This window comes from Vigna unguiculata, chromosome 2, assembly GCF_037176805.1.
Source record: "Vigna unguiculata cultivar grain cowpea cultivar isolate G323 ecotype 2 chromosome 2, ASM3717680v1, whole genome shotgun sequence".
Lineage (NCBI taxonomy): Eukaryota > Viridiplantae > Streptophyta > Magnoliopsida > Fabales > Fabaceae > Vigna > Vigna unguiculata.
Window position 1 is genome coordinate 23,073,238 of NC_140793.1, and position 23,969 is coordinate 23,097,206.

At 34.4% G+C, this 23,969-nt stretch overlaps 4 protein-coding genes and 2 pseudogenes across 5 annotated transcripts; 4 read left to right on the forward strand and 2 right to left on the reverse strand.

Annotated features, from left to right (window-relative positions):
* Positions 1-4,048: 4,048 nt before the first annotated feature.
* On the forward strand, positions 4,049-5,189 carry LOC114166383 (hevamine-A-like). The gene is made up of 2 exons (XM_028051105.2): positions 4,049-4,665; positions 4,815-5,189. The coding sequence occupies exons 1-2, from the start codon at positions 4,077-4,079 to the stop codon at positions 5,114-5,116; spliced, it is 891 nt and encodes a 296-aa protein (XP_027906906.1). The 5' UTR covers positions 4,049-4,076; the 3' UTR covers positions 5,117-5,189.
* A 597-nt stretch (positions 5,190-5,786) lies between these two features.
* On the forward strand, positions 5,787-11,143 carry LOC114173902 (uvrB/uvrC motif-containing protein). Of its 2 annotated transcripts, none has more exons than XM_028058568.2 (9): positions 5,787-5,941; positions 6,248-6,671; positions 6,775-6,834; positions 7,108-7,202; positions 7,324-7,496; positions 7,834-7,946; positions 10,255-10,300; positions 10,483-10,523; positions 10,609-11,143. In XM_028058568.2, the coding sequence occupies exons 2-9, from the start codon at positions 6,339-6,341 to the stop codon at positions 10,747-10,749; spliced, it is 1,002 nt and encodes a 333-aa protein (XP_027914369.2). In that variant the 5' UTR covers positions 5,787-5,941; positions 6,248-6,338; the 3' UTR covers positions 10,750-11,143. The 2 variants fall into 2 exon arrangements, with proteins under 2 accessions (XP_027914369.2, XP_027914370.1); XM_028058569.2 differs by having other exon boundaries at positions 5,870-6,014.
* A 122-nt stretch (positions 11,144-11,265) lies between these two features.
* Positions 11,266-14,094, forward strand: LOC114173901 (Tetratricopeptide repeat (TPR)-like superfamily protein). The gene has a single exon (XM_028058567.2). It carries the CDS (start codon positions 11,562-11,564, stop codon positions 14,043-14,045), a length of 2,484 nt encoding a protein of 827 aa, XP_027914368.2. The 5' UTR covers positions 11,266-11,561; the 3' UTR covers positions 14,046-14,094.
* A 1,667-nt stretch (positions 14,095-15,761) lies between these two features.
* Positions 15,762-17,831, reverse strand: LOC114174555 (uncharacterized). The gene is made up of 4 exons (XM_085670110.1): positions 17,660-17,831; positions 16,563-17,446; positions 16,078-16,470; positions 15,762-15,992 (listed from the first exon to the last, which is right to left on the reverse strand). The coding sequence occupies exons 3-4, from the start codon at positions 16,384-16,386 to the stop codon at positions 15,762-15,764; spliced, it is 540 nt and encodes a 179-aa protein (XP_085526236.1). The 5' UTR covers positions 16,387-16,470; positions 16,563-17,446; positions 17,660-17,831.
* Positions 16,559-17,954, reverse strand: LOC146888454 (uncharacterized; annotated as a pseudogene).
* Positions 17,955-19,836: 1,882 nt separating this feature from the next.
* LOC114174556 (uncharacterized) lies at positions 19,837-23,855 on the forward strand (annotated as a pseudogene).
* Positions 23,856-23,969: the final 114 nt, after the last annotated feature.

Consider the following 23,969-nt stretch of genomic DNA (forward strand, 5'->3'; position numbering starts at 1 on the left):
AAGGTCAAATCGAGTCACTCCGAACTGAAAGTCGAAACGAGTTCGTTCATGCCAAAAGTTAATAGGAGTTAGTCTGGTTCAAAAGTTGAGATAAGTCAACTTGGATTAAAGATCAAGTCGAGGCTATCAAGGTTAAAGGGTTAAGCCTTTAGCTCAAGTTAACTCAGCTCTATCCTTCAACATGAGCCAACTCTAGTCAACATTTAGTCTAGGCCGACTCGACTTGATTTTGTGACCCAGGTTGTCATGACTCGATCTTCGACTAGATCGATATGGATTGGCCTTTAATCGGACCAACTTGATTCAACTTTTGGTTGAACTAACTCTGGTCAACTTTCAACTGAACCAAGTTGGATTGAGTGGCTCCTAGGCTTGTGATATTATGGATGAAATGTAATGTGACAAGGTTTAAAAAACACTTCAAGTGAATTTCAAAATATTGTGAATAATAAAAAAATAGATTAGTTGTATTAGCATGAAAAATAAAAATATTCCAAACAAAAATTAGATTTTAGATTATGAAATTTATCAAAACACTATGACTCCAACACAAAGATATCTGTATAAATTATTTAGACTTTGTTCAAGATAATAGGATAATTTGTGCTCCTTTATTCAAGAGACTTAGAAAAAATCCACTAGCAAGAAGAAATGACTCAGATCATAAAAAAAAGTAAAAAATTAATTAAAATAACTTCGATGTTCAGTTATACCAGACCCAAAATTCTTTCTAACAGGAGAATATGATGCTTGATAATTAGGATACGGGAGAATGTAAAAATAAAAACTACAAGAGTCTTCTAAAGAACAAAGCAATATATACTATTAAGGTGTATGGAACCCCATCTTGGAAAAAATATTCTACTATTAAAAAAGAAATTCTTGCAATAGTTTTGCCTTAACCAAAATTTCAAAACGATTTATTTAATAAAAAGTTTTTGATTGCAAAGCAGCACCAAAGGTTTTAATAAAAGATGTTAAAAATCTAGCTTCAAAAGATGACAAGCTTTGAAGTCCATTCATATTTCCGAGAAAAATGGACATTTGTAGTAGGGTAGGGATAATTTCAATCATAACTTCTCAATCCATAACTTGGATATTAGCATGGAATTATACATCAGTTCATCTAAACGAAGGACTAGAAATGGAAATGTTGGCTAAAAAATTAAAGATGAAATGGTGAAAGAAATACAACCTTGATTTGTTAAGTAAAGGAAAATAAAAAATAAAAAAACCAGAGAATGGCTGAAGATAAATGTAGCAACTGCAACCACAACAATTGACTAAGGAGGCATTGGTTACAGCCGAAAAGCAAAGGATAACACTTCTTCGTCGTGCTCGTTTAGGTCGTCGTGCTCGTCAGGGTCATTAGATCTGTCTAGGATGTCGGGTTTGTTTTGGTCGTCATACTTGTCCGGGTTGTCGAGTTCGTCCGAATCATTGGGCATGTTCGCCTCGTCGGGCTCGTCTGTGTCGTCGGGCCCGTCCGGGCCATCGTGCTTGTTCAGGACGTTTGGCCCGTCCAGATCGTCAGGCCCAACTAGATAGTTGGGCCCATTCAAGTCGTTGGGCTTGTTTAGATCGTCAAGCTCGTCCGAGTTGTCGTGCCCTTCTGGATCATTGGGCTCGTCTGGGTTGTCGTGCTTGTCCGGATCGTTGGACAGGTTTAGGTCGTCCGGCCCTTTCTAGTCGTCTTGGTTGTCAGGCTCGTCCGTCTCATTGTGTATGTCCGACTCGTCGGGGACATCCGGCTTGTCGAGTCCATCCGACTCATCGAGTTCATCCGGCTTGTCGAGTCCATTCGGCTCGTAGGGTGCGTCTGGCTCGTCGGGACCGTTTGAATTGTTGTGTTCGTCCGACCTGTCCCGATCGTCGGGTTCGTTCGTCTCGTGGGGCCCGTCAAGTTCGTCGGACCTATTTAGGTGTTAAGGCCTGTCCTAGTCGTCGAGCCTGTTTGGGTCGTTCTAGTCGTTAGGTCCGTGCACGTCGTTGGGCCCGTCCGAGTCATCGACCCCGCTCGACCCGTCTGGGTTGTTTGGCTCGCTTGGCCAATCCGGCTCGTTGGGCACGTCTATGTCGCCGGAAAGTTTAATAATATATTTTAAAAAGAAGTATATTTTTCATGTTGAAAATAAAAGCCTATCATGGATTGGTCGTGACCCACAGGGTTTTGTGGGATTTTTGGCCTTGTGAGCTTTTTTGATTGGAGCTTTTTTTTCAATATAGGTTTTTTTTTTTTGCTCTAGTCTACTTGGGCTGGGACAAAGCTATGTAGACTGGGTCAAATTAACACCTCTACTTTAGAAGCCACAAGTAAATGAACAAAAATATGAATTTATGCTGACAACATTTACAATTTGTTTGGTCTTTGCCAAAATAAAAATAAGTGGTTCATTTGTGTTTGTATTTGTTGATTTGAAGAAAGAAAGAGTAGGGTAGGGTTCTCGTGAAGAGATGAACTAAAGAGAAAGACTGATATCATGGTTAACTTTACTGTTTTATCCTTGTTTTTTTAGTAGAGGATGCAACATTATTGAAAATGTAGACTATGAAAAAAAAATCCTTAATAATATTGTAAAGGCCAAGAACATATTAAAATACTAAAAACCTTTCTAATATATCCATAATTGCATATTGAAATCACATATTCTCTATATTAGAATATTCATGTTTTCTTATTATAATATAATTAGAAAAAACAAATGTGTTACAAATATTTTTTTATGATAATAAAAAATAATGAAATTATTATTATTGTCATTATTATAGTTATAAAATTAAATATAAATAAATTTTATAATTTTATTGCAAATATTTTTTATTTATTTTATAGTTAATTTTTAATTAAAAAAATAATTAAATTTTAAAAAATCGTTTAAATTGAAAATATGATTAAATTTAAATAAAATGTCACTTAAAAGATAAAAGTAATAAAATAATTAGTTTAAATTAAATTAAATTAAATTAAATTTAAAAAACAAAATTAGAAAATAAATGTGAATACTAAGAAGAAGAATCTTCTAGGTAGAGATAAATAATTAGTGAAATATTATAATAATTAAATAAAATAAAATAAATTCATTTAAGTTTGTAGAAAATAATCACTTTATAATTATTATTCTTTTAGTTTTAAATGATGCTACTTTTATTACATTTTACTTAATAGTATTTTTATATTTTATTATATTATCCAATTCATTTATTCTTTTTATTCTTTGATATCAATCAAATGTATCAAAAAATATATACTCGTTTTCATTCACTTCTCACATATTTTTCTCTTGTTTCATTTCTTTTTCTTAATTAAAACATTATGTTAATGTGTTACCATGTTTGTATAAAAGGATATTTTCACAAATAATGATTAAATTTACTAGTTTTACAATCTCTATAAAATTTCAGTTGCAACATTTTAATTTATTGTATCATGTCATGATTCTCTTAACGCGATTATCATCAATTCAACTAAGCAATCAAATAAAAACATTTAAAAGCAGTAAAACTAAAACACCAATCAAATAAAAACATTTAAAAGCAGTAAAACTAAAACGAAAAAAAAATACAAAAAAAAGACCATGAAACTTATATTTAAAGCAGATGTAGAGTTTAAAACAGCTAAGTATTAATTAGTCACCATGTCACTGTTACTTTATCTTGGTAAAATTAGTTTTATTTTTCTTCAAATATTTAAAAAGAATTATTAAGCCAGTTCACACTCGAATCAATTTTCTTAAAATTTGAAAGTCTAAGATCTACGGCCCTATCAATTACATTACATTTGACCAGTGTAATGATTCTATCTGCAAAATCGTAGTTGAAACAAAAAGTAGACAGAGGCAAATTTGCACGGTGCTTTCCAATATCAACGTCAAAAATCGAAACATTGGACTCTACGAGATGAAGTAACTGCAAATCCACGGTCTCATGGGCAAAACCAAAAACAACAGCTTAGGATTACATGCATGTTGTGTTATGTTACCCTTATAAAAAGGCACTTTCTCAAACACCATGTATCATCAGCAAAAGAAAACACACTTGTTTTTGTTTTTGGTTTTTGTTCAGTTGATTCAACAGAAATGGCAAACTTTGCAACCTCATTCTCATTCTTCACCTTGGCACTGTTGGCACTAGCAAGTGGTTCAAACGGTGGCAGCATTGCAATCTACTGGGGCCAGAACGGCAATGAAGGAAGCTTAGCAGAAACATGTGGCACAGGGAACTATGAGTATGCGATCTTGGCCTTTTTGCCAACGTTTGGGAATGGCCAAACCCCAATGATAAACCTTGCTGGTCACTGTGACCCTTATAGTGATGGTTGCACAAAGTTGAGCTCAGACATAAAATCTTGCCAAGCCAAAGGCGTAAAAGTGTTGCTGTCTTTGGGAGGAGGTGCTGGTAGCTACTCTCTTGCATCAGCTCAAGATGCAAGGCAAGTGGCCACTTACCTTTGGAACAATTTCTTGGGTGGAAGCTCTCCTTCTCGCCCTCTTGGACCTGCTGTTCTTGATGGCATTGACTTTGACATTGAAGGTGGATCAAACCTTTATTGGGATGATCTTGCAAGGTACCTCAAAGGCTACAGCAACAAGGGCAGAAAAGTGTACTTGACTGCAGCCCCTCAATGCCCCTTTCCTGATGCTTGGATAGGAAATGCCCTCAAGACAGGTACATGAAACAGCATAGAATTTTCATATAATATAAGAGGTTTAGGATATATGTGAATCATTTCACTACTTTATAACTTATATAATGTAGATTTCTCTTTCTCGCATGTGAAATGACATAAGGTGTGTGTCTACCTATCATTTTTGCAGGTCTTTTTGACAATGTTTGGGTCCAATTCTACAACAATCCACCTTGCCAATTCTCTAGTGAGATTACCAACCTTGAAGATGCATGGAAGCAGTGGACTTCTGATATTCCAGCCAACAAGATCTTCTTGGGGCTACCAGCTTCCCCTGCTGCTGCTGGCAGTGGATTCATTGATGTGGATGATCTTACTTCCAAAGTGCTTCCAGCAATTAAGGACTCTTCCAAATATGGGGGTGTTATGCTCTGGTCTAGGTACTATGATGGCCAGAGTGGATACAGTTCCTCCATCAAAACCCATGTCTAAAATATAAACCTATCTGGGTTTATTCATATTGGTATATCTGTATCATGATATGTAACATTTGATATTGTAGTGATGGTGTGTGATCAAAATATATATATATATATATATATATATATATATATATATATATATATATATATATATATATATCATTACATGTGTTGTGAACAAGTTCTTAGCATAAATACCCTGCACTATCTTTGAGTTCTTTTGAGAATCACACATGATAGAAATCAAGAGATAAAGCCAGAAAGTCACAATTGAACATGAACATAACAAAAATCAATGCTACACTTAAACATTCAAAATCTGTTTTTTTATTTTTTCTAATTTTTTTCCCTTCTAGATATTGTGTTTAATTATGTGTATTTTATTTTAACTTCACAATTTGTTTAAATTAGCAGCATTTACAAAGTAAATGTAATTCTTTTCTTGCATAAAACTCAAACTAAATATTTTACTTCCTTAAAAGGAGTACTCTTCTGAGAAATCAAAACTATAATATCTGAATTAACTACCCTTAATTACCATAATTAATGAATACCGTTTATATTGACACCATAATAGAATTAACTACCAGTTAACCATATTTTTATGTTTTATTGAGATGCGACCGCTGAAAAGTATAATAAAAAATTCAGTTACAAAAAAAAAAAAAGTAACTGAAATTTTCAAGATACTCGTTACATTTCTTTTAAACTTTTTATGTACATTCTTCGTTTTATTTTTTGCTTTGTTATTCGTGTGACTGTGAGGCCATCGTCGCAGTTTGAAATCGTTCCTACTTCCTTTTCTGCATTTTCTGCATTTTCTGCACGCTCTTTGGTAATTTTTTTCTGTTCATTTCCCGGGGAAACCTATCTCTAATTTTCTGAAAAGAAAAACTCATGTCTACACGGTACCTTCTTGTTATTTTCAGCTTCCATATCTAATCCTCTATGTTCTCGCAATACCCAGATAAGAAACGGTTTAGTTGAAGTCCAATTTAACCAAAGTTTCACTAATCTTGATGTAAAAGTGATTTTTTGTTCTCTGCTTTTTCAGTGGGGTGTGTGCATATTGAATTATTGAGTTTGCATAGTGTGGTTTTGAAGCTGCATAATTTGCCCTCATGTAATTTCATTAATGCAGGAAAGTTCTCGCGAGGAAAGGGTGAATTTGAGTTTCTATTGTACCTCTTTGGGAGAGGAACAATTTTTTTTTTTTGGCTTCCCCCAAAAAAATGGTGCAAAGTTTGTCATTGAGTACTCTAGCTACTTGCGGAAAGATCCCAAATCAAAAGATCCCATCTTGGATGACACCCTTTGAGCCATTCAAAAGATCCCAAATTAGCTCTTTCTCTGGCAAACACTTGGTTTGTTGGAACCATTCTGTTCACAGCTTTTTCTTGATTGGGTACCCTTATGTTTCAAGGCACGGTGGTTTTAAGGCTAAAGCAGCATGGATGTTTAGAGGGGGAGAGCAAGGGTTAGATGCAAGTTCAGAGCACAGTGAGAGTGCTAATGAGGATATCTTGATGTTCTTCTTTCAGCTAGATTTGGCCACAAGAGTACAGGTCTTGCTGCTTTTACTCCTCTGTAAGAAGTTAAGTGGAGTAGGGGTTATTTCAAATTTATGGATTTTTAATGCTTCATTTCTTTGGAACTTTTGAATATCAGTATGCTTTGAATATGGAGCAGTATGAAGCTGCACAGCAACTGAGAAACAAACTTACTGAGGTTAGATAAACTTCTACTTATCCTATTCTATATGGGTATACCGATTGTGCAGGCTTAATTGAGGTTGAATTTTTACACTTTTCAGTTTTTGTGAGTGATTTCATTTTCTGTCGTTTTTCTATTACCCTTGAATATGAGTCTAGTCCCTCTATAATTTGAAGCAATAACATGTTTATCAGTTTATCTTTGTCTATATACATGTCTTCAAGATATCTAAATTTTGTGGGATTGGAGCATTGAATAACTTGGAGCTTGTTTGGATGTTTTTGGAAGGTTGAAGAAGAGGTAATCAAGCAACAACAGTCAAAAAGGGGATTATCTTCAAAAAGTGAAGCTCAAGATAAAGCTCTAAGTATTATACGTCTTCGGTGAGTTTTCTTCTTCTTTTGTGTCAAGCTGTTTTGTTCATCATGATAAATTGGTTTTTTTCCCCTTTCACATATCTGTGGATCAACTTGAATACTGACAGTGATTTCTGTTTCCTTGCAGTTCAGACCTCCAGAATGCTGTTGAGAATGAAAATTATGCCTTGGCTGCTGAATTACGAGATGAAATTTTCAAACTAGAAGCAGAGTCTTTAGCTGCATCAGCTAAAGCTTTGGCTCATGAAAATGCACAATACGCATTTCGCTTGGGTCAGAAAGTGAAACATAAAAAGTTTGGTGAGTGATTGAATTACCTTCCACTGAATACAGAAAATTATTATTAATTTCATTTCAAGTATGAAATATGATGTAACAATAAAAATTGTGCTTCTTAGTTGTACTATGAAGCTTTTCAATAGATAAAGTTATAATTATGTTGTGATAATTGTCATAACCAACTTAGGGTCAGGAGCTAAATATCGATAATGCAGGAAGACAGAACTTCATTGACATCACCTTGTAAATCTTTCATATGGATCATTGATGTACACAATCATAAGTTGAATATCTCATAATTGTGGAGGATGATTTCCGTACCGCTTCCTACATTTTGATTGCTCAAAATAAGTTGCAGGCTATAGAGCTGTGATCTGTGGAATGGATCCAGTATGCAGTGAATCAAGTTCATGGATGGACAATGCACAAGTTAAGAAGTTGACTCGTGGTTCCACTCAACCATTTTATCAGGTTTGATTAACTTCAGCATGGAAATTGCATTTTGCATGAATATTCAGTTTCTGTAAGACCAAGTTTAATTTTTACGCCATCCATCTCGTACACTTTCAATTCTTAATAAATATACTTCAGTGTCACCTTGTAGAATAGTAGTGTTAGAGATTATGGTTGAAGGCATGATTGATTATGCCTAGGCATAATCAATTATGGGTGGCTACATGATTGATTATGTGTTAAGATGTCCTCAACCATAATCAGTTGTGTCTCCTTTCAAACAACTTTGTAGAAGATCACTTATAAGTTTATTTTTGTTTTAATTTAACACTCTATGGTGCCATTTGTACTCATGCATATTTGTGGTTGTGAAATTTAAATTTAAATTCTAATTCCAAAATCATATTTAAAAAAAATTACCATTTTTTATTTGTATGACCGAAATTTTGAACATCATTTTCAGTTCATTATTGTATACTTATATATATATATATATATATATATATATATATATATATATATATATAAAATTAAAAATCGAATAAATTTATCTCGATATTTTTTTCACTTTATAAATAAATTACTTCAAAACTATCCATTATTCAAATTTATTTTATAGTCATTCTCAATAAAATACAACCAAGGCAAATTAATAATTCATTTTATAACAACTATTTTTAATTTTTTTTAGTCACATCAATTACATCTACTACAAACCTTCTATACAGTTTCCGCTTATTTATTTTCAATTCAAACAATTTACTTTTCACTTTCCACAAGTTTTCTTTCTTTATTTTCCTTTCCACTCCAACCCCTTTGTTAAGTAAATATTTTACCAAACATTTCTCATTATTTAATGTTGATTTTTGTTCTTTATTATTGTACCTCTTCTTCATTATGGACAAGAATACTCATATATGTACTCAATCTTTGTAAGTAGATTTATGTTCAATTCAACTTTATAAAATTAACTTGTGAAAATTGCACTTTACTTACATATTATAATACAGTCTTATTTTTAGTTTATGTAGATCTAGAACACACTTCTTCAAGAAGATGAAATGAGCATCAAATGTGTGATAAGATATTAATATGTGGTGGTCTAACACAAATCCAATAATGATGACATAATAATCTTGATAGCTTTTTAGTGAATTTATGTCTAATTCAAACTTATAACATTGACTTAGTAAAAATTTTACCTTACATATTTTGACTTTATTCCTGGTCGACGAAGGATCTCCGACACAAAACTTCTCATACTTATCTCTTCCTGATATGGTAGTAAGGAAGTACCATCCTCTATAACCTCTCAGGTCACTAGTCCTTTCAACAGGATATCAAGATCCTAATAACTGAAGTTTGTGCTTTCCCATTGGGACCACTGATTATAGAGTAAATATTTTAGAAATAGCGTACCTTTTTCGGCTTTTGTCTTTTTTCCTGCCATCACTGTTCATGTCAGACACATTGTTCTTCTCCACCACCGTCACTGTTCACAGCTTGTGTCATCACTGTTCACCGTCAACGACTTTCCAGCAAGATTTTTCTGGTCAACGTTATTGCTCATTCTCGACAACTTTCAGGCTAGGTTTTTTTCAGCCGGCTTTACTATTTTCCTTCAACGTCTTTTCAACCGTGTTATTTATCAAATACTATCTAGCACTGACATTGCTTTTTGTGTCACCATGTAAGCATTTTTTCTTTCCGGCAGGTACTGTGTCCCTTTGGTCATCTTTGTTTTCCAGCAACCGCTACATTCTCTGAACATCTGTTGCTTTCTAGCTAGTGTCATGTCCTGTGACCATTTTTCTCAAGCTTGAAATGGTACATTTGCTCCAGTTCTGTTAAAGATATGATTTGAAAGGACGAACCATATTGAAAATTTATTGTCATTTAGACAGAGAAAATTTTGTCCAAGAAAACCAAATATTCACTAGGTCTCTCAGGGAGTCTTGTTTTGATGACATTTGAAACAAAATAACTTGTCTCAGAGATGTAATTTCATTATATTAGAAATATGATATGATTTGATACTAAATACTTTTCATTATTGGAAGTTGATTTTGTTCCTTATTATTATGTGTGTATCAGAACTCAAGAAGGAGTATATTTGCGTCTTTAAATTCTCTCTTCATACTGAACATAAATTTTGGATAAAAACCATTTTCATGATTACTTATGCAAGACAATGCGGTTGGAAGTGTATATGTTGTATTCTGATCTCTTGGCATACAAATTTATCTCATTTTGGTTATTGTTGAACTGGCTCTGGTCAAGAAGTGTGCTACTCCTGGAACTTGATCTGTTTTCTTTATATGTCTAGGTTCTTGTTGATGTACGTGCTGAACCCAATCTATTAGTGGCATACGGTAAAGCTGGATTACTTAATTCTTTAGGCTTATGTGTTTACTTACATTACATTTAATGGTGTTTATTTAGTATTGCTTATCTTGACATTTTTCAGAAGTGAATTGATTTGATGTGCATAGTTATTGGTTTCATTCTGAATACAAATAACTTGCTGATTGATTTTTCTCTTATTCTTTTGCAGTTCCAGAGGAGAATCTTTTAACACCTGATAAGCCAGACATGGTAAGTAGATAGATCTATACTTGAAAGCCATACACTATGCTGTTGTTATTTCTATCATTTAATTTGAACTTTTGTTGGTGTTCAGGGAAGTTTTGATCATCCCTACATCTCTTTTCTTTTCTATGGAGTGGATTCAGCTGGAGATTTCATCCCAGTTAAGCAACTACGGGAGAAGTACAATAAACCAAGGCATGAAATACCCATTGATCCACCAAATGATGAATGAAAAAGATGGATTCAAAGCTTAAAAACCAATGTGAACTATATGCCCTGTTCAACCGGGTTGGGAATTGCGGGGTTGAAAATCTTCTGCCAGGAAAGCATTTCTTGTGTGACCTGCACAATGATTATGGCCCTGCTATGAGATCACTCACTTGCCCACGTCTTATATTCAGTGTATAACTTTCCATTTCTCCATCACAGTGGTGAAGATACTGAATAACTACATAACCTTACTCATATATAATGTGTACATTGCTAAAAAGTGTTACCTCCTGAAATGGTGGGAGAGTTTGTCTTTATAGCATATATAATAGGTATGATATGAGACTCCATTAAGGATGATATTCCGGCATGTTATCCACCTCGTCTTTGAAATAAAATTTTATACTCTTATAATATCTTAAATATTAATTTACTTATAAAAAAAATCATAGTAAAAAAAAAAATCTACAAATGCACCTAATCCCTTCTTCCCTCCTCATTCACTGTTTATCCTAACTTAATCTCTGTCACATTGAAATTTTGCTTTTAAGTTGACATAATGGTTATCATAAACCATTTTAACAACATAAAAAATGGGAGTTGTTTAAAAGTTAAGAAGCAAAACTGAATATATAACACTTCATGGCTGCAATTTATAAGAATCCAAAACTTTTGTGTTCCCGCGAGCTTGATGCCTTTTCTGTGTCTTCTGTTGTCATCTCTTCTCCCCTTATTTCCTTTCTTTCATTCTTCCGCATCTTTCGCCTCACTCCATTGCCTTCTCCATTATCAACCAAAACCCAAACACAGAACTAAAAATTGGAGAAAGAAAAGATGACATTGTATATGCCATTGTTCAGGTCATGTTTTACCTCCAGATCACTCACCCAACTCCATGCCCACCTTGTCGTCACTGGTCTCCACACCGACCCACTTGCCTCCACCAAGCTTCTCGAGTCCTACGCCCAAATGGGTTCTCTCCCTTCATCAAGACTCGTTTTTGAAACCCACCCATCTCCCGATTCTTTCATGTTTGGTGTCCTCATCAAGTGTTACTTATGGCACCAATTGTTTCACCAAGTGGTTTCTCTTTACCACCATCACATTCAAAAGGGATCCCACCTCACGCAGAACTGCACTTTCCTTTTCCCTTCTGTTCTCAAAGCTATTTCTGGCGTTGGGGACTTGTTTATGGGCCGGAAAGTGCATGGCAGGATAGTAAGGTCCGGTTTTGGCACTGATCATGTCATTGGAACTTCGTTGTTCAACATGTATGGGGAATTGAGTTGTTTGAATGATGCCCGGAAGGTGTTTGATGAAATGCATGTTAGAGATTTAGTTTCGTGGAGTTCGGTTATTGCGTGTTATGTGGAGAATGGGCGACCGCAAGAAGGATTGGAGATGTTGCATGGGATGGTTTCCGAGGGAATTGAACTGGACTCTGTTACAATGCTCAGTGTGGCTGAGGCTTGTGGCAAGGTTGGTTGCCTTAAGCTGGCAAAATCGGTGCACGGGTATGGAATCAGGAAAGAGATGGTTGGTGATGCAAGTTTGAGGAATTCTCTTATGGTTATGTACAGTCAGTGTAGTTACTTATGTGGAGCAAAAGGGGTTTTTGAAGGTGTTGGTGATCGAAGTACTTCTTGTTGGACTTCTATGATCTCTTCGTGTAATCAGAATGGGTGCTTTGAGGAGGCGATTGATGCATTTAGGAAAATGCAGGAATCAGGAGTTGAAGTCAATGAGGTGACTATGATCAGTGTTCTGTCTTGTTGTGCTAGGTTAGGCTGGTTGAAAGAGGGAATGTCAGTTCATAGCTTTATTTTGAGGAGAGAAATGAATGGTGCTGATCTTGATATAGGGCCTGCACTGATGGATTTCTATGCTGCGTTTTGGAAAATAAGCAGTTGTGAAAAGCTTCTTCATTTAATTGGAAACAGCAGTCTTATATCATGGAACACTCTAATATCAATTTATGCGCAGGAGGGTTTAAACAAGGAAGCCATGGTGCTCTTCGCACGTATGATAGAAAAGGGGCTAATGCCGGACCCATTTAGCTTAGCAAGTTCTACTTCAGCAAGTGCAGATGCTGGTTCAATACTATTTGGACAGCAGATTCACGGCCATGTGATGAAAAGAGGCTTCCGGGATGAATTTGTTCAGAACTCATTGATGGATATGTATTCAAAATGTGGCTTTGTGGATTTCGCATACGCAATTTTTGACAAGATTAGAGAGAAGAACATTGTGACATGGAACTGTATGATTTCTGGGTTTTCTCAAAATGGCATTTCAGTAGAAGCACTGAAGCTATTTGATGAGATGTACTTCAATTGTATCGACATCAATGAAGTAACCTTCTTAAGTGCAATTCAAGCATGCTCTAATTCGGGTTATCTCGAGAAGGGAAAATGGATTCACCATAAGCTCATTGTATCTGGTATGCAGAGGGATCTATACATAGATACAGCTCTGGTTGACATGTATGCCAAGAGTGGGGACCTTCTAACAGCCAAAGGAGTTTTTGATAACATGGCAGAGAAAAGTGTGGTGTCATGGAGTACCATGATTTCTGCTTATGGCATACATGGTCAACTAACTTCTGCCACCACCCTCTTCACCAAAATGGTAGACTCACATATTAAACCAAATGAAATAACTTTCTTGAACATCCTTTCTGCTTGCAGGCATGCTGGATCAGTTGAAGAAGGAAAGTTCTATTTAAAGTTAATGAAGGATTATGGCATAGTGCCTAATGCAGAACACTTTGCCTCTATAGTTGATCTTCTAAGCCGTTCCGGTGATATCAATGGAGCATATGAAATAATTAAGTCAACATGTGTACCTGTAGATGCTAGCATATGGGGTGCTTTGCTTAATGGCTGTAGAATACATGGGAGGATGGATTTGATTAACAACATTCAAAAAGAACTTAGAGAAATAAGAACAGATGATACAGGACACTACACTTTGCTATCTAACATATATGCTGAGGGAGGAAACTGGTATGAATCCAGAAAGGTGAGATCAAGGATGGAAGGACTGGGGCTAAAGAAGGTCCCTGGGTTCAGTTCAATTGAGATAGATAAGAAAATTTACAGATTCGGAGCTGGAGACACTTCTTCTGAATGGCAAATGAAAGAAATTTATATGTTTTTAGAAAATTTTCAAAGTTTGGCTCAGGAACAAGGATGTGATGTAGAATGTCATGGCACAATGTTTGGAACTAGTGGGTTTTTTGAGGATTATAGACCGCGTAACTTGCAGAGAGAAACCAGAAAGTTCCATTTTGAACAAATCAATCCAATCTTAGAATGATACCATCTTTCCGGGAAAATGTTTGTAGAGATTATTCTGTTGTATCATACAGGCCGGCAACCTACATACATACATATATATATATATATATATATATATATATATATATATATATATATATATATATATATATTAGCAACACAATTTTATACGAAAAATTCAATGTTTTACATCTAATTTTAACAAATAGAAATTGCTCTCCATAGTGGAGAACCTAGGATTTTAAAAAATTGAATAATAGAGAAGAAATTAGAACCATAAAGTAGAAGCAATTCATCTCCCAAAGTTCTTTACAATTACTTCATGCTCTAATTGCACCTTCCATTCGCATCTCTGCCTCCAATTCCGTAGCTCATCATCCTCTCCAACTCAAAAGGGGTAAAATCTCCATGGATGAAGAAGGAGAAGAGAGAGTTTCCTAACACCCCTAACAGTCTCCAAGAGCTTCTTCCCAATATCCAAGGTGTTTCTATTCATGCAAAATGAGAAAATCCCCCAAAAATCTCGTAGAAACATGATTAAATAATCTTATTTACGAATTAAGGTCGACATCCTTACCTAGCAACTTCATTCTTGTCCAGTGAGACCCCATGTTCTCTAACTTGTCACTCGCTGGGCGAGTCATATTTTCGCCTAGCGACTCAAATATTACAGGTTTGGGTTGTCATTTTCACCCAACGAGCCACCAGATCCCCCAATGAGTTAGCTTGGCACCCAACAATGGTCTTTTGGCTGTCCAAGGGTGGTCCAAGGCAATATATACCTTTAGGTGAGTTCTTTCTCCATGTTTGCAGCATTGGGCACGATTCTAATGCCCCTTGACATGGTTATTTGTCTAAAACTCAATCTTTCTTTTTCAATCATGCTTCTTTGAGTTCTAATTTGTTTTCCTTTACTAAAATTGCTTCCAATTGACTTATTTCACACTCATAATAGAGATTAGAAGTTAAAAAACATAAAACAACTAAAATACCAAACAATGCAAAAACAAGATAAACTTGAAGATTAAATAAGTAAAAGCGATGGAGAAATTAATTTTATTCACAAAAACTAGACACCAATAAGAGGTAGAAACAACGTTATCACCTATGACAGTCAAAAAGGGGTCATTCCCTACCCTTTTCTAGTATAAGAAACTTCCATCGACTCTCACAACTAAATATATTACTCTATATGAGTTGAGATACCTAGTATAGTTTGGATAATGTCCTCCCTCAAAGCCTCTACTCTTATATACCTAACACAAAAGTATAATGTTCCTTCCTATCTCAATCATGCATCATCATATTCAAAATCACACATAATCATCACACTCTCTCATATTTTAATTTAACCATCCAATAATAACTCATTCAAATTATAAATCATCAATAAAGGCTAACTCATAGTCGCTCAATGCTCTAGATCACCACTCAACACCATCCAAACGGAGTTGCTTCCATCAAAATAGCGCCCAACCAATGTTGTTAAACTCGAAGATCGTAAGAGGATCGGAAAGGGGAATGAAAACTCATAACTCGAGGATCGTAACTCGACTCGTAAGAGTTACGAGTAGATAAAAAAATATATTCATAAATAGGTGCATCATTTAAAAAAATATAAATGACAAAAACAACTCATACATAATTCATAAAATGAATCCATAACAATTAAAATAGTTTCATAAGTGTGGCCAAGCATAAAACATCTAATAAATTGTTCAATGTTTAATACAAACTATCCAAGGAACTCTCCAACTTCAACTAAGACTTCTTCATATGAAGCATCCAAACTTGAACTTGCTTCATTTTCCTCCACAGTCCATTCATCATTAGAAGCAAGATCATCCATGTTATAGTCCTTTGTTTTTCTAACATCCTTCTTCTTTTTCAATCTTGAATTAGCCATTACAAAGACCACATCATTCATGGTCTTTTGTTGTAAACGATTTCTTTTCTTGGTGTAGACCTAAACAATTACAAAGTTAATTAACACCTTATACTAACATCTAAAAAATAATTATAAAATCAATTTCATAAATAGGAATTCTTACCTTTTCAAAAGCACTCCAATTACGCTCACATCCGGATGAACTACAAGTCAAACTCAATACTCTAATTGCAAATCTTTGTAGTTCTGGATGTTCATCAACATATGATTCCCACCATTGGGATGGAGTTTTAGTTTTGAGTGCGCGTCGAGCTATTGCACTACCAAAAAATCCAGATTTACTCTTGAAACTCTCAATTTGAGAGTTAATCTTACCAATCTCATCAATGTCTCTCACTAGCCTTTCCAAACAATCATACATCCCACGTTTCACCTCATAATCAACTTTAAACTCGGCATCATAGTGCAACATGGGATTCAAATAATAGCATGCAACATGCAATGGCCTATGCAATTGGTTGTCCCATCTATGATCGATGATTTCCCAGGGGTGTAGCTATGTAAGATAAAAATAAATGAATTAATCTCCAAATGCAAATAAATTAGAAAATTAAATATTAGTATAAGGGAATTAGTTATTATTATTACCTTTTACTAACTCCATTGAAAAGACTTTGTATCTTTTCTTTAGCAATATCCATTTCTTCATAGATAAATTCCATGGCTGGTTTCTCATCTGAATCCACCATGCGTAGCACCTTAATTAGAGGAAGTGCACCTCTCAAGCAATTCAAAATACTTTTCCAAAATTCCTTATCAAATATCAAATTTTCCACAAGTCCTCCATCTCTAGTCTTTACCAATTGACTAGATTGACACTCATTTGATGTGAACATCCTAATCAACGACCCTTTATTTTCATTCAAGCATCCCAAAGTCAAATAAGAAGTGGCAAAATGAGTATTTGCGGGTCTTATCAAATCTTTCCCCTTAGTAAATTTGTGCAACAAGGAAATAAGACTTGTTCTTGAATAAATGTAGGTTGTGATTTTCTTACCACTACCTATTATATCATGATGAAGTGGAATTTTCTTCTTAAAATCTTCCAACATCAAATCAATGCAATGGGCTGCATAAGGTGTCCAATATAGCTTTTGCCTCTTTTGCATTAACAAGTCTCCAGTTGCCTTGTAATTTGCTGCATTGTCAGTTTCAATTTGGATCACATTGTCTTCCCCAATCTCCTCAACAACATCATCCATCATCTTATAAATTTTGTCAACTGTCTTGCAAATGTTAGATGCATCAATAGACTTCAAAAAGACAATGCCCCTTGGGCTATTAACTATAAAATTAAGTATTGTCCTTCTCCTATCAATCCATTCATCTGTCATTATTGTGCATCTGTTTTTTCTTCCAAAATAGTTTATGCTCCTCCAAAATCAGATTAGTCTTTTCAACATGTTGCTTCAAATATTTCACCCTAATCTCATGGTAGGATGGTGGCTTAAATCCAGCCCCATGGCAACCAACTCAAGCATCCTCCTAAAACTCTTCATTGTTTATCACATTAAATGAAATTGCATTGTTGTAGAAAAATAAAGCAATTTCTTGACAAGCATCCTCCCTCTCAATTTTCTTAAAGATGGAATTGATAGTAGTCTGAGTATTCCTTCTCTTAAAAATATTTGATGACTCATCAGTATGTTCTTCACTTGGTCTTTTTCTAGCAGATACTGATTCACCCATGCCACCATCCCCTTCAAATTCTCTGAATATTGATTTTTTAACCAAATTTTGTTGCAACAGAGAATCCACACCCAACATTGATTTTTTAACGTCTTCGGGAACTGCAATACATGCTCCAACATCCTTTGAAGTTCCTACTAAATGATGTTTGAGTCGATAAATTCCACTCGTCAATACCTTTTCACAATATTTACATTTCAAATTTCTTGTTTTCCCATAAATAGAAATACAGTGACTCCATGCAGGATCTGTCCTCAGCCCAACTCCACTCCCTCCTCCACTTATTGCCATTTTTTTCTTCAAGCAGAAAATAAATACAGGGGTTGTGTAGAGCCTGCGTAGAATAGTGAGGGAAAAATAAATACAGGGAGAAAAAATAGAGCCTGCGTAGAACAGTGGATACAACTGAGTAGAACAGTGAGGGAAAAATAACAAAGTGACGTGGGTGGAGAAGACAAACGACGTTGGGAAGGGCGACGATGGAGTCGGGAAGGGCGGTGACAGCGTCAGGAAGGGCGGCAAAGGTTTCTAGGAAGGGCGGCAACAACGTCAGTAACGAGACAATGCAGTAGGCGCGCAAACGTGAGTGAGACAGTGCAGTAGGCACGCGAACATGAGTGAGACAGTGTAATAGGCGCACGAATGTGAGTGAGGTTCGTTAGTCTTCGTTGAGTCTTCTCAGGAGGTGCAAAAGTAACCTATCTAAAATGGGGGAAAAGTATTGTTGGGTTTTAAATTGGGTCGGGTCAACTTTAATAAGTCATGGAGCAGCCTATTTTTAATATTAGGGAAAGCCATCAAACTTAACCTAGCTACCCCATTCACAACTCTCACAACAACAGAACCCTAAAATGTCGTCCATGGAAGATTGATACAAGATCGACGCGCCTCCGATCCTCTGATTTGGCGACCAAACTCGGAAGATTGCTCCGATCTGGGAAGCCTCCGATCCAACAACCGCGTTAGCTCGTTTGGAGGACAGAAACTCACAAGATCTTACGAGTTTGCAATCTAGATCGCGATCTTCATAACATTGCGCCCAACACCCGCTATGCAACCCTCAACGCAACTTCATGCGCCTAGCAAGGGTACTCCTGGAATTTCAAAGATTTAATTTCACAAAAATTGCACTCAAGAGTACTAGGTGGTACCCAGCGATACTAAGTCAGTGAACTCTTTGACTTTGGTGTCATTCAACAACGAGCTAGCTCACCTAACAACAACCAAGTCAGAGATTGACAACATAAGTGGCGCTCAACAATATCAATGGTGCCCAATGATGTATCAGAACCTATAACTCTCTATTTTGAGCTTTAAGTTAAGTAGTTTTTGAGTTATCTCCCACTTAAAACTATCATAATACTTTGATTTATAAATCTCTTCACTTAAAAAGTATCAAAATATAGAAATTAAAGGTCTCATAGGGAGATTCAAAAAAACACACAATTTCAATTATGCATACATCACAAAGGCTCTAATACCAATTGAATCAAAGTTATATTTCAACTCAAAGGAATGCTAAAATTGATCCTTATATTCTCAAATGGTGTTGTTTAATCTTCTCCATTTTAAAAATGAATGGAAAATATAGTTCAAATATACCACTTAGAATTAAACAGTGTTGTTGAATATCGGCCATGGCCCCGATATGGCGGAAATCGGTAGCAGTTTTCCAGCCAGCCGCCATTACAAGGCGGGGACGAATCAGATTTTTCTTGGCGGCCGCTTTGCGCATAGAGGGTGGCGGTGGTGGACGCTCGTGGCGAAAATCTCGAACAAAATAAAAAAATGGAGAAGAGAATAGAGAAAGCAGCAGGAGAAGAGAAGAAAAAAAGCAAGAGAAATGAAGAAAGAAAGCAGCATGAGAAGAGAAGAAAGAAAGCAGCGACGGCGGTGTATGTTGGTTGGACCATTTGTTATTCTTTTAATTTTGTAACCAAAAGCTTCTAAGGCTTCCCTACCAGCCGTTGCCACCCGCCGTTAGTCGCACCGACCGCCATAGTCGCCGGCCGCCACCAAGTTTATTTTTTTTCAATTTTTTTATTTATTTTTTCTATTTGTCTAATTTCACTATAATTATTTTTTAAAAAAATATACCTATTTTTCAGCAATAATAATGGTCAATGATAATGATCCTTCAAGAACATCTCATGGGAGTGACTCGGGATGGAAACATTGTCATCCGATGGATGAATCAAATTTAAATATAACTATTTACAATTATTGTGAGAAAGTTATGAAAGGAGGAGTTACTAGAGCAAAAGAACATCTTATGGCATAGAAGGGTAATGTTGCTGCTTGCACAAAGACTTCGAAAAATGTGAGAGAAGAACTTTGGAAATTATACAAAGAAAAAGCAGACAACTCCTTCATCAATCCTAGATACACTACAACCAATGATAATCATGAGAGTGAAGATGAGGTTGAAATTTCCACGACTAGTAATGATAAAGGGAGAAATAGCGGTGGAAGAAAAGGACTAATGGATATGTTTTGTAGAAATTCAATTGCTGCAATAGAGAAGAGAAACAAGGAAAAATTAAGGCAAGCTAACATCAAAGAGGCATGTGACAAAAATTTAAAGGCATTGGTTCATCAATATATTGCTCGATTTTGGTACCAAGCAAGCTTGTCTTTCTACCTTGTGAAGTTGAAAAGTTTTCAAGATATGATTGATGTCATAGGTGCTTATGGACCTAATTTACCCGCTCTTAGTTATCATGAAATTAGAGTTCCACTTCTCAACAAGGAAGTTGAGTACACTGAAAAGTTGTTGCAAGATCATAAATTGCAACGGAGCAAACATGGTTGTTTTATTATGTCAGATGCATGGACTGATCGAAAGCAACGATGCTTAATTAACTTTTTGGTGAGCTCCCTTGCAGGGACAATATTTGTCAAGTCCATTGATAGTTCAAACTATGTGAAGTGTAACATCCATAAATGATACTATCAATAAATAATGTATTACTTTATTTATAAACATTTTAGTATATACCTATAATTAATATATATATATATATATATATATATATAATATACATATTATAAAAATAATAATATATCTATTATAATAGATTATGAACATATGAATGTAAAGATTATAAATATCCAAAATATACAAATAATTAAATATTTTATAAGAAATATATTAAATATTTTAGAATTTATATATGATAATTAGAAAGAATATTTTTATTATAATAATAGAAGAAACGTAAATAAAATGAATGTGTGTGGTGAATGATTGAGTTATAAACATATTCAAATATTATCCATAGAAAATATATCTAATTAGTATATATATATATATATATATATATATATATATATATATATATATATATATATATATATATATATATATATATATATATATATATATATATATATATATATATATATATATATATATATATACATGTATGTATGCAAGCACATGTAATAAAGGTATGTAAGCATGAAAAGAATAACAATAAGTGCACGTCTATCTGAAGATGAAATATCATGAATGAATGTTTAGTTAGTAATGTAATTGGCACAGTGTTGGAAAGAATTTGGTTCAAATAAAACTAACATTAATCATTACTTGAGTAGTATAAATAGGTGAAGGGTGAGGGAATGCAGGGGGAAAGAAGAAAAAACTGAAATAGAAGAAGAGTTGTGCGTGTGAGAAGTAAAAAAGAGGAAAAAATTTATATATCATCAAAGTCTCAGTACAACCTTGGTATAATTTCCACAATAACTAAGGTAAGGGGAATGTGACATCTATCATTTTATTTTTTTACTTTGATTATTTTTTTATCTGGTCATAATTATTTTTATCTTTATATTTACCTTAAGTGAGGTGTCCCTAACCTTATTCTAATTTATATTTAGTTTTCATTCATCTCTAGTTGTGCACTAATCATATTTATTCAATTTATATTTACTCTCATTTACTTATTTATATTTATCTTCAGTTACGTACCGATCATTTTTATTCATTTATATTTATTTTAATTATTCATTGATCCTATCTATTTATTTATATAATTATATGGTCTAATATTGAAATAAAATTTATGATAAATAAAGATTTGATTATTGTAGTTGGAGGTATGATCTTGGGAATTTAAACGAGTTAGTATTACTCAAGATGATATGTTCTTGAGTTACTTTGTTTGGCCATGAGCTCATTTATCCTAACTAGTCACTACAAAATTTATCAATATCTTTATAAATGTATAATAAAAATCCAGTTTTATGGATCCAGTTATATATATATATATATATATATATATATATATATATATATATATATATATATATATATATGTGTGTGTGTGTGTGTGTGTGTGTGTGTGTGTGAATATTTTAAGTATAATTAGATATTATTGTATAATTTTGCATTTAAATTTTATAAGTATATTGTAGAAAATAATAATAAATAAATAGAACTTTTTTTTCGTCACATGAAGACAAGAGAAAAACTATTTGAGATGCTTGATTCCCTTGTGGAGGAGATTGATGAGAAAATGTTGTTCAAGTTATAACAAATAATGGGAGCAATTATGTGTTGACTAGTAAGTTGTTAGAAGAGAAAAGACCACATCTCTATTGGACTCCTTGTGCTGCCCATTGTATAAATTTGATGCTTGAAGACATTGGAAAGCTTCGTTTGGTAAAGAAGATAATTCAAAGAGGAGTTAGTCTTGTTAGCTTTATCTATAGTCATTCTAGTACCTTGAGTTTGTTGAGACAATTTACAAATAAGAGGGTATTAGTAAGACATGTCGTTACAAGGTTTGCTACCTCTTATTTATTATTACAAAGGTTGCATCAAGAGAAGGGAAATTTGAGAAAATTGTTCACCTCTAATGAATGGAGCAATAACAAGCTATCTAAGGAAGCCAAGGGGAGGGAGACTACAAAAATTGTTCTTATGCCTTCATTTAGGAATTAAGTAGTATTTACCTTAAAGTCATGACTCCTCTTTATTCATGTGCTTCGTCTAGTGGATGGGAAAGAAAAGCAGTTATGGGTTATAAATATGAAGCAATGGAGAAAGCCAAGGAATCAATAATGAAGTCATTCAATAATGATGTATTTACAATCATCGCCCCTTGCATGCTGCTGGTCACTTTTTGAACCCAGAGTTCTTTTATTCCAACCCAGACATGGAATATGATTTGGAAGTTACAAATGGATTATATGATTGCATCAGGAGGTTGGTGCCAAGTAAAGATGTGCAGCAAAAAAATTTAACTGAGTTGCCTCTTTATAAGAGTGCAAATGGGCTATTTGGTGATGATTTTGCCAAAGAATCAAAGAAAACCACAACCCCAAGTAAGACACTTAAACACTTTTTAAATTGTGCTAAGATATAATGGTTACATTCTAAGCTACTTTTGTTGCTTGTGTAGCTTAATAATGAAAGAATTATGGGCATGCAGCTCCCAACTTACAAAAGCTAGCAATCAAGATTTTAAGCTTGACATGTAGTTCATTGGGATGTGAGCGCAATTGGAGTGTTTTTGAGCAAGTAATAAGACATGACTCATTTCATTATTATATTAGTTTGTAAGTTGTAGAAAGAAATTAATTTACATATTACTTATTCACATTGCAGATTCATTCAAAGAAAAGGAATAGACTGGACCACAAAAGGTTGCATGATTTGGTTTACATAAAGTATAATCAACAACTTGCTCAAAGATACAATATTAGGGATGAAATAGACCCTATTCTATTGAATGACATTGATGAATGTAATGAGTGGTAGTGGGAGAAGTTGATGATGATAACGATAATGAATAGGGAGGTAATGACTTGGTTTTTCATGATGATCCCACTCTTAATTGGGCAATTGTTTATGAAGCTTCGGGTATTGGAGAACTAGTAGTTTATACAAGGAGAGAAGCAACTAATAAAAGAAAGCAACCATCAAGTGATGGTATTGTTATTGGATCTTCCCATGCTTCTAAGAAAGGTCCAGGTGCAACTCCAACTCCAACACAACCTAAGAAGGGTAAAAAGAAGACTCAAATTCAAGTTCAAAATGAATTGCATGATAGCTCTGATTCCGAGTTTGAAAGATTACTTAACTTTGACAATAGTCTCTTAGAAGGGGAAGAGGAGGAGGGATATGCCCCATTGGATGATGACATTGAAGACAATCATGTTGGAGTTGAAGAAGAATATGATTATTAGAAAGAAACTTAATACATACATTTTATGATTTGTTATTATTTTATGTTTTGAACTTTAAACTTGTAGTGTTTTGATATGATGTTATTATTAATTGAATTTTTATACATAATATCA

Excerpts from the sequence above, each read along its gene's own strand:
- LOC114166383 (XM_028051105.2), top strand. The coding sequence starts at position 4,077 with ATGGCAAACTTTGCAACCTCATTCTCATTCTTCACCTTGGCACTGTTG. Across the intron at positions 4,666-4,814 it reads AGGAAATGCCCTCAAGACAG|GTCTTTTTGACAATGTTTGG; the intron begins GTACATGAAACA and ends TCATTTTTGCAG.
- LOC114173902 (XM_028058568.2), top strand. The coding sequence starts at position 6,339 with ATGGTGCAAAGTTTGTCATTGAGTACTCTAGCTACTTGCGGAAAGATC. Across the intron at positions 10,301-10,482 it reads CAATCTATTAGTGGCATACG|TTCCAGAGGAGAATCTTTTA; the intron begins GTAAAGCTGGAT and ends ATTCTTTTGCAG. Across the intron at positions 10,524-10,608 it reads CACCTGATAAGCCAGACATG|GGAAGTTTTGATCATCCCTA; the intron begins GTAAGTAGATAG and ends GTTGGTGTTCAG.
- LOC114173901 (XM_028058567.2), top strand. The coding sequence starts at position 11,562 with ATGACATTGTATATGCCATTGTTCAGGTCATGTTTTACCTCCAGATCA.
- LOC114174555 (XM_085670110.1), bottom strand. The coding sequence starts at position 16,386 with ATGTTGCACTATGATGCCGAGTTTAAAGTTGATTATGAGGTGAAACGT. Across the intron at positions 15,993-16,077 it reads ATTGGAGTGCTTTTGAAAAG|GTCTACACCAAGAAAAGAAA; the intron begins GTAAGAATTCCT and ends GTAATTGTTTAG.